This window comes from Bemisia tabaci, chromosome 1, assembly GCF_918797505.1.
Source record: "Bemisia tabaci chromosome 1, PGI_BMITA_v3".
In the NCBI taxonomy this organism is placed as follows: domain Eukaryota; kingdom Metazoa; phylum Arthropoda; class Insecta; order Hemiptera; family Aleyrodidae; genus Bemisia; species Bemisia tabaci.
This window is the reverse complement of record NC_092793.1, coordinates 11,137,711-11,148,272: the sequence shown is the minus strand read 5'-3', so window position 1 is coordinate 11,148,272 and position 10,562 is coordinate 11,137,711. Positions and strand designations below refer to the sequence as shown.

Sequence of the window (10,562 nt, the reverse complement as noted above, 5' to 3'; positions counted from 1 at the left end):
CGCGCGCTAATCGTTATCATGACAGTCTCTGCGATATAAAAATCTGGCAACCTCAATCTTGACGCTTTGGCTCAGCTGTAGCAAATTACTGATAGTTTGAACAACACATGGTGGGAAATGAACATTGCTCGATTGAGAAGCTTGCTGAGACCGTTGTAGTGCGCGATTTGACTCACGTAGAGCTTTGAGTTTCTTGTGAGCGGGCAGTTCAAATTCCTCGTAACCAATATGAAATAAAAACGTTAATATCTTCGTTAGGAGTTAGTTTCAGTAATTTTCTTTGTGTGAATCGTGTTCTACGTGAAGTTCTGGTTAAGATACATGTATCAGATCGCTCAAATTCGTACCTTGTCTAGTGAGTGGTCCATAATCGGAATCAAAGGTGACATCAGAACCTATGCGGTGAAAACTGCACCGAAGTTACTCCTTGTCCATCCATGCACGCAACAATGAAGTGGCAAGGATTTTTGTCGATGTAGATAAGACGAGCAACGAAAATGAAAATCGGATCAGTCTTCCAAAAATTGTTGTTCAACTCCAAATCATATATGGTAAGAATAAAAAAACCAGAGAGGAAAGCGAAATTTCAGCCGTTTTTTTTATTTATTTTAGAAGAAAACAACTGAACAGTCAGTCACAATTTTAGATTTAAAGGGCCTTCCGGACAAAGCGCGTAAGTGCGCGTAAATGCGTAAGTGCGTAATGCGCAGTTTTTGGAAAAAAATTGAGATTTTAAGGATTTCAAGAGAAACTAGTCTTGATGCAAATTCTGTGAAAAATTCGCTCCCAAATCCCAATTTTAAGCATCGAAGAGTCAGTTTGAACTCTCTTTCCGCCATGAGGATCCGTTTAATTTCGAAACTTCAAACACGTATATTTTTCGAAATACCAAAAACTGCATCATGCGCCTTGTCTTCATAGCCCCTCATTTAAAGTAAAGAACCTGTCGACAAATTGTAACTTTGTAAAATATAGAAATTCCTTCAGAAATCGTTCTCTGGCAAAGTTCCATCAGTGCCCACGAAAGAACCCCAGCAGCAGTGGGTGTTGAGGAAAGTTGTAAAAAACTCATAAATTTTAAGAGAACTTAAAATTTACTTCAGTACCATTTGAAAATTACGTAAAAAAAGTTTTGAAATATTCGTAACAGGAAACCCTTTTTGGAACTTTTTTACATTAAATTGAAGAACAATTTTAAGTAAAATTTACTTATTTTTTTTTATACACTTCCTGCGGGCAAAACCGAGGAGGAAAAGGCGGTGAACAGAAAAAAATAAAAGGAAAAGTTGCAGCCCATAAAAATTGAGGATATAGTTTGTTGTTTTTCACGTAAATTCTACGTTTTCATTTAATTAAAATAACACTATTTTTTTTAATTTAAAAGAATTCCCCAAAAGGGTTTCCTAAAACGAGTATTTCTAGAGTTTTTACGTAAAATCTACAAACTCTTAAAATTTCCAAGTGTTTTAAATTTTTTTTTTTTTTTTTTGGACAAATTTTTGTAGAATTTTTTTTAAGAGCCATTGTTACTAAGGGAAGCGTTGAAAGCTTTGAATTGATACGTGTATAGGTGCAATATTAAAATCATTGACTCGTTCCTTCATTTGAGTGAATGAAGGCAACATCTCTTGATTGAGACCTTCATTAAATGCTCTCATATTGTATCGTCTTGATAGAGACTTATTATGTATGTTTATCGCACGCCAGTTATTGACCTTTCAACACACTTTTTACGATAATAAAAATATGTGAATACCTCACGTAAAAAACAACCAAATACTGCATCTGTAAGTGAGTTTAATTTTGGTGCCTGTGGTGAATCAACTACTCATGAACAGTGCATGCCGTTGTAAAGGTCAGTATTCACACCCCATTCCGTTCCAAAATGAAACACGTTGCTCGAGAAACCCCGTGAATTTCGAAAGGGTTCGAGTGATTCATATGATTAATATTTCTCTCATCAGTGTGAAAGAAAAAATATAGACAGCATAATTTTTATTTTTATGGTCCCAGAAAGTTTTAGCGGAATAAGTACTGTATAGGTACTTGCCAAACTTCCTAAATAATAATAAATAGGAAAGGGGAAAAAACGTGGTTATTGGCCGAATTGGCGATCAATTTAGCATATTTTTTTTCTTCTTCCCCCAAAAAATTCAAAATAATTTTTTTGTCGTGACTGTGTAAAATGTGAACAGATAATAACAACATTTAATTTTAGTATTATCATGCGCACGAATCATGGCAAGCAGTGACAGTGTTGTTCGAGTTTATTTTTAAATAAATGATTTGTTACAAATATCGGAATACTTATACGTAAGTACATTTCACAGGATACTACTCTCGCTTATTGTCGGAGAAACTCCGCAACCACTTACCTCGATTTTTGGCTATTTTGAGTTAGCTGCAGGAATGAGGTGAAGGAGATGTCATCTATCTACCACCAAAGTATTTTCGTCGCAAAAAGTCGGGAAGCCTCTTAAGAACGGAGAACTTCAAACACTCATCATGGAGTTTATTCATAAAATACTTTTTCGTGCCGCTGCGCGCTGCTGCGTTGGCATTCCCACAACACAACGCACGCTATCCGGGGAAGAATATCTAATTGACAGCTCCGAAACATTAAGAAAAGTATGCACTCATTTATATCAATAGTATTTTCAGTTCATCATGCTCGTGACTTGAATGATAACGCGGGGTAATATTTTGTTATCAATGTTGCATACGTGCGTAATTGAAGGCGGTCTATCAGTAGAGAACCTCATGGAAGGGGATTTTGTTGATTATACTATTTCTGGGGCATTTTTTAAAAATTTTTTATTATTATCATAGGTATTCAAAATTGAAAAGTCTTAAAAAGGATCTCATCCCGATGTAAGTAATATTTTCCCTCTACTTTCAAGGATGAAGAGAGTAGAATTTTTTCGTCCTCCTGAAGAATGGAGTTTACTTAGGTACATAGTTTAGAAGCTCCACCCTCGTGATGTACCTGCCATATAACCTGAGAGGTATGAATGTGCAGAGGAATCTACTCTTTTAGTGTATTTTCCGAAGAAAATACACTATTGTTTTCTTATACATTTTAATTTTCGAGCGAATATTACTCCGTATTCTTACCAATTGAGTTGTTTGTCAACCATGTGCAGTTCGGAGTGCAATACACTCCGAATTCACTCCTCGCAGACGTTTACCCAATGATAAATGTGATTTGAGTCTGCTGGTGGAATGAGGACGCAATTAAGTAAGTTAAAACTTTGCTGTTTTTCCATATTTAAGAATTGTATTGCCGTAGTTCCTAAACAGTTTAGAGTGAGAACGTGAAGCTGGAAATAGAGTTTTCATGGTCACGTTTTCCTTCTTTTCAACAAATTCATTCGAAAATAATGGCGTCCAGGGTCGCCTGTATTTCGCCCCCCCCCCCCACCTCCAAATAAAATCCTAATTTTATATTGATTCCCTACTTTATTTGTGATTTTTTTTTTTTCATAGAAACTTTCAAAACCCAGCGATGCATAAACGAGATGAATATGTATTTTACAGGAACTGGGAATGATCTGAAATGGCTCCTTTAGATTGGCAGCTGCAATGTTTTTTATCTCTGGTCACCTTTGCATTCTCTCTATACAACAGCTTAGCTCCAAAGAATCGCATACCTGCTTTGACAGATGCCCCTCAGGTAGGTGCAGTCGTCCCGTAAATCTCAGCGATTTTTTCTCTCGCAGCCTGGATTGTATCCATGACCCAAGTAGCAGTGATCGCGATAAATAGCAATTTTATCGGTTGGTTATCGCGATTATATCGGAGGCAATATATCGAGATATTATCGCATTAAAAATTGCGATATATGGCGATTAAATTGCTACACATCGCAATTTTCGGTTCGACAAAATCGTGATCAATTTTCGTCGATAAAATCAAGATTAAATCGCCACTTATTGCGACTTTTATTTCGAAAATATCGCGATGAATTGTCGGCGATAAAAGCGCGATAAGATCGAGGATAATCGCTCAGATGTTGACGATCCTAGCGATTTTATCGCCGATAAAATCGCAATAAATAGCGATTTTTTTCGTTGAGAAATGCTACTTGGGGATAATGTTTTCTCCGTCTAAAAAATCGCTATAGGTGACTCAAAACAAACGACTAAAACAAGGCGCTCTCGGTTGCCAAATCAGCCGACTATAACACATTGATCCGTGTGGTTCTCTTTTACATTAGTATCAAAATAGCGGAAGCGCCTTCCTTTTTCACCCATGCAACACGGGCATCCATGAATGTATGAATAGTTGTATCATTGCCAACGAGATTGCGTGTGCGTCTTGTCTATAGGTAGTAAAATCATCGTGTTATGCCTCTCGTCTTACATGAACTATCATGATCTTGCTTTTATTGTTGTTATTTCAACGTAAAAAAATCAAGTGCGATCATTTAACGATGATATTTCAATTATTTTTTTATGACAAAAAGTCAGAATTGCAAGAATCGTAAAGAGTTTCAAATAGACCATCATTTTGGGAAATAAATAGCCAACAAATACAATTACGTATAAATACATGATTTATTCCGATTATATACATGATAAATGCAGATTTAATAAATCGATCTTCTTTCGGTTCCCCTCAATTTATGTATATTTCAATTTTAAAAAAAATGGCACGAACTTTAACGTTAATTTAGACTTACCTCATCCGAGCGGTCATTATGTTTTACAAAGTTTGTAACGTATAATGGAATGATGGTGTTGTTTCAACTTAACTTACTTTCAATTACCTACATTTGGATGAAGCTTTTTTCAAATCAGCAGAGTGTGGCAGATCTTGGCAAATGTATCGGTGCCTGTCACAGAAAACACTCCTTCTTCTGAGTTATTATAGAAGAAAAAAAAAGAAAATGAATAAACAGGGTTATGTATTGAAAATATATATTTTAATTAATAATGATGATCGAATAATAGTTGGACGTATTTCTATCAAACAGATTTATGTGCAGGTGAGAAATATGGGGACTTCGTCCAAGCGTTATATTTTAGTCGGTATGTGAAATTATATTGACAATATGGAAATGAGAAATTGAGAGAGAAGTAGGTGTTGTTATGGTTGCTCATTTTCTAAATGAAATGTTATTACTTTCTCCTTTTGAATCATCTTTTTAAATTGTCATTGGTGAATATTTGGTTTTATTTCTATCCTCAAAATATTCGATGTAGAATGTACCTTATATATGTATAGGTACTTTTTTTTATTTTTTAATTTTTTCTTTACGAAATTATTACTCCATTTTGAAAAAATTTATATTTTCAAAACGTGACAAATATTTGTAAAACCTGTTCCACGCAACATTAATCTCAATGAGCCGCAGTTGTGCCGACAGAAACTGCAAACACGAATAAAAGAGGGGAAAAAACCAAGAAGCACGCAATCTTTAGTTTTAACCCACTTGTACATCGATCTTTTAGAGTTAAATACGTCAAATTTTGAGCGTTTGGTTGCGCGTACACCTCGCTGCAGCACAATTAAAGCACAAAATGTGAAAGAAAAAAGTAAAGTGCTTTGGAAATCATTAAATTTGACACGGAACCACCAATATTTAAAAAACACACATTATATTATTATTCTCCTTTGATAAATTGATATATATTTTTTCCCATCAATTCAAATGAGAATAAGCAATGCAGAGTGTGCAAACATTTCAAAATCATGAGTTAAAAAACGCTGACTATGTGAGTATAAAATATTAAAGCCTAACAGAGCGGAGCGGCGTGCGCGTGCTGCCAGCGCGAGAGGCTCACTGGCGCCTACAAACCTAAGTGAATACTTCACGCATTGCACAATGCTTGAAGTATCCACTTAGGTTTGTAGGCGCCAATGCGCGTTTCGCGCTGGCCGCCCGCCCGCCGCGCGCCGTTCAGCGGCGCCTGAAGCAACTATTTCACAACAGAGGTGTTGCACAGTATTATACGAAATTGAACATATTAAGAATGACAGGCATCCTTTAAAAGTACAGATCTTTCCTGGCAAAATAAATCAAGATATTTATCGTACACAGGAAAAATCTAAGAGCCCATAGCTGAGGCAAATATAGAGGTTTATCCAGTTCAAGTATAACAAGGTGGGAATTTCTCGAAATATAATTAAGTCCTGTTTCACTAAAAATGTGTAAAGAGTTTCAGTGAATTTCGTCTCATGGAATTGACGCTCCCCCATGTTTACCAAGACTCTCAACTATATATTATTCTCCGTTGGACCAAACAGACAAAACAAATAACAAGCAAACCCTCATTCTTCCAAGACATTAGACCTAAACATTTTCATCCAAAAACGTCGTGAGCAATTGCCGTTTGTATTTACATGTGGGCCAATTAACTTTGGGTCTCAACTGGCACGTGGACCAAAACTCCCGTGCCGGAAAAACGCGTGGACGTAAATTACTGGAAAAAACAGGTGCGCGGACAATAAATCGTTATCGAAATGTCCTATAACTCCAGGGAACTAACGAGCACACCCCATATTTCTCACTTGCTTACAAATCTGTTTTGATAGAAATACGTCCAATTAATAGCAGGAATCGTTTCTAGGTGCAGCCCGAGTATGATTTCGTGGTTATCGGGGGCGGCTCTGCCGGGGCGGTTATGGCGAACCGGTTGTCAGAATTGGAGGATGCGACAGTGCTGCTTCTGGAGGCGGGTGGCCAGGAGACGGACCTCTCCAGGGTCCCCTTGCTGGCGTCTTGGAATCAAGCAACGGAGCTCGACTGGAGGTACAGAACAAAACCAGCCGATGAAAAACGCCGCTATTGCTTGGCAATGACCAACACGAGCTGCACTTGGCCGCGGGGAAAGGTCCGTGGTGCTTTTTACCGTTTTTGTCCTTTGAAAAAAAATTATGGTAACATCCAGTGTATATCTACATGATTTTGTACACATTGATACTATTTAGTGAAAATAACCAGAATTGTGGTAGTTTTCACCAGGATTCTGGTGATACTTACCATAATATGGTAAATGCTACCGCAGAATCTGGTGTTCATTACCACACTTGTATCACTGTGCCAGAATATGGTAAAATCCACCGTAGGTTTTTTTTTTTTTTTTTTTTAATTGAAGGGTCTCACTGAGGGAGGAGAAGGGCATACCGGGATATTTGATTGGATTAGTTTTGACACCTACAGTACCTACTCTATATACACGTAGAGTGAGAGAATTGCCAAATTTTAGAGATATTTGTAAAGAGAATTTGCAGGTGTCTGAAATTTTGCAAATTTAATGTTTAAAGTTCAAATACCAAGAGATTTGATCACGAGTATATCATTGGTTCCTGAATTGCAAAAATATTGGCGGAAATATGACAAAGTATCCAAATCTGCTGAAGTACATTCGGACCACATTTTGCAAAAAGGAACCACTATTTCCGGCTCATTTTAGAAACAACATATATACCATTGATTTCCATAAACAGAAAGGTGCTTTTATGGAAGAGCGATAGCTATAGTTGTTCCTTTTTGCAAAATGTAATCCATTTGTTTCGATGATTTTTCTACCATTTCCCGATTCAACAAAAATAATGAAGTAAGTATACTACGAATTCCGCTCATCAAACACTCTCAGTTGAAGCAATAGAAAATGTGTGTGCAAATTCTCCATCAGCTTACAGATGAAATCAATTTCCAGGTCGTTGGTGGTTCGAGCGTGCTCAATTACATGCTGTACGTCCGTGGGAATCGGAAAGATTACGACCTCTGGGAGCAAATGGGGAATCCCGGATGGAGTTACAAGGAAATTCTCAAGTACTTCCTGAAATCCGAGGACAACTCCAACGAAGACCTCCTCAAAACTCCCTACCACGCCTCCGGCGGATTGCTCAGCGTCCAAGACGTCCCTTGGACGACACCCCTGGCGAAGGTCTTCCTCAAAGCCGGCAAGTTCCTCGGCTACAAAACCCGCGACATCAACGGAGAACTACAAGAGGGCTTCACGATCACCCAAGGCACAACCCGCTCCGGGTCGAGATGCAGCACCTCCAGAGCGTTCGCGGTAACTGCTCAAACGCGGCAGAATCTGGACATCTCAATGCACAGCCTCGTCTCGAGGATAGGTTTCACGAACAAGAAACACCCCAAAGCCACGAAGGTGCATTTCCTAAAAAATGGCAAGAAGTACACTGTGAAAGTTAAAAAAGAGGTGATCCTGTCCGGAGGCACCATCAACTCCCCCCAAACCCTCATGCTGTCAGGAATAGGACCGAGAGATCATTTGCGCTCACTCGGCATAAAAGTAGTCAGGAACCTTCCTGTTGGCTTCGACTTACAGGACCATCTCAGCGTTGGCTCGATGTTCTTCCGCGTGGACAAAAACCATACGATCCCTTCCTCCATGCCTCTTACCCCAGAGGCCATTTCACAGTACCTGACGGCGGGGACGGGACCGATGACGTCATTAGGGACCTGCGAGGGCATGGCCTTTATTTATTCAAAATACGTCAACAGGTCCAACTCCTGGCCGGACCTCCAGCTGCAATTCAGCGCGGACAGCATACACTCGTTCCCCAAAGAGATGGCCGCGCAACTTTGGAACCTTCGCGCCGACCTCTTCGACGGAACGCAGTACGAGGAGGTCACCGATGACTTGTTTATGATTTTCCCGATCCTCCTGAGGCCCAAAAGCAGAGGGCGAATCACCCTCCGGAGCAAGGACCCGTTCGTGCATCCAATCATCGAGCCCAACTACCTCGCCGAGCCGGAGGACGTCGCTGTTCTGGTGGACGGAATGAAGAAATCCCTACAGCTGGTCAACACACCGCCTTTCAGGCAGCTCAACGCACGGCCCGTGGCGATTCCGTTCCCGGGATGCGAACGGCACAAGCTCTTCTCGGACGAGTATCTAGAATGCTGCATCCGGCACTTCACGTGGACGTTTTACCACCCGACGTCGACTTGCTCGATGGGCAAGGTGGTCGATCATCGGCTCAAAGTCATCGGGGTCGAGGGTTGAGGGTCGTCGATGCGAGCGTCATGCCGACCGTCGTCAGCGGGAACACCAACGCACCGACTATTATGATCGCGGAGAAGGGGGCGGATATGGTTAAAGAAGACTGGGGCTACTCTATCTTGGAGAGTGGGGTTCATTGATCAGTCAAACGTGGGTACTGGTGGCAAGTTTTACTTCGAGGTTAGAAATGGACCGATTTTACACCAGAAAGTGAACCAATGCCACTAGACAGCTACGATTTGCTCTAACGTTTTAACATTTACGTAGCACATTCGCCAAAGTTCTGATCACTCTACGAAGTATAACGTTTTTTTCGGATTGTACGGAATTTGAAACTGCTATCAAGGAATCATGCTCTCGTGAGTCAATCGCGCATACAAGATTCAGCAACTTCTCATCACATGTTCATTCCCATTGTGTTCAAACTAAGCAATTGCTTGCTGACCAAAGCGTCAGATGAGTTTCCATTGTTAATCGAGAGATTTAAACGTGCCACGATGTGAACACGGAGCATGAGTTTTCTGAGCGGTGGTTTAATCCGATAAGAATCATTAAATCTTGTAGGAGTCATTCGGTAATTTCGTTGTGCTATCGTGTTTTACGTGAAATTTTGGTTAGGAATCATGTATCAGAATGCTGAAACCTGTACCTTGTTAGTGGTCCATTGGTCGCTTCCCGGACAACGAAACGTAACTCCACTCCTAAGCTGCAAAATTGACTCAAACAGTTCAATTGTTTACAAGGATGCAAAACTGCATCATTTTTGTTGATAATGTGTTCGATTTTTGTATTAAAGCAGAAAAAACATCAGTGAAGTGTTCAATTAAAAATTCCTAAGTCTAATTTTAACTAAACCTTCTTTAGTAGCGATCCTTGAAAGATAACGACACTGCTTTTCCTCAATTTAAATTCATTGGAAATAATGATTTTTGGTGAGGCGAGCTGCCTCGCCAAGAGTCGATTGCTTTACATACCGGAAACAAACAGGAAAATGCAGGAAATGCTTAAATGAAGGGAAAACAGTGTTGCCAAATTTCAAAACCTGCTACTGACCTTACTTAATCAAAATACAAATGGACGTATTTCTGTCAAACGGAACTATGTGTATTATGACATGAGCCCTGAGACCCATGAGAGTATATGCATAACGGGGCTCATGTCATGATGCACATGGTTCCATGTGATAGAAATAGGTACGTCCAAATCGTATATAGAGTCTCCCGAATGAAAAAAGCTGTCTGAAGAACGACTATGAGTACGACTCTCGATAAAGTAAGGTAATATCTCAGCAATGAACATAGGAAATTAAGTCGTTGTTTTAAGTAATACGGCATAGGAACTGAAGTGATTTGTTTGTACTAGAGAAAAAGCAACAGCCAATCGTGTTCGGACATCATTTACTGAACCTACTTAAAATTGGACGTATTTCTGCCAAACGGAACTAAGCGCCAATTTGAATTCCTTCTGAGGAATTTAGAATACCGGATAGCGCGTTCTGTCAAACGGAACTAAGCGCCATGGAAAAGCATTGCGAGTATAGGAATGAATGAGCCCGACGCCCGGTTCCGCCGTCAATCCAAG

General features: G+C 39.7%; 1 protein-coding gene across 1 annotated transcript; it reads left to right on the top strand.

Moving 5' to 3' along the window:
- Positions 1-1,547: 1,547 nt before the first annotated feature.
- Positions 1,548-9,176, top strand: LOC109040283 (glucose dehydrogenase [FAD, quinone]). Its single transcript, XM_072296111.1, is given in 5 exon segments — positions 1,548-1,855; positions 3,538-3,673; positions 6,573-6,836; positions 7,665-8,976; positions 8,979-9,176. Coding segments are annotated over 4 exon segments (1,836 nt in total). The 5' UTR covers positions 1,548-1,855; positions 3,538-3,556; the 3' UTR covers positions 9,122-9,176.
- The last annotated feature ends 1,386 nt before the right edge of the window (positions 9,177-10,562 follow it).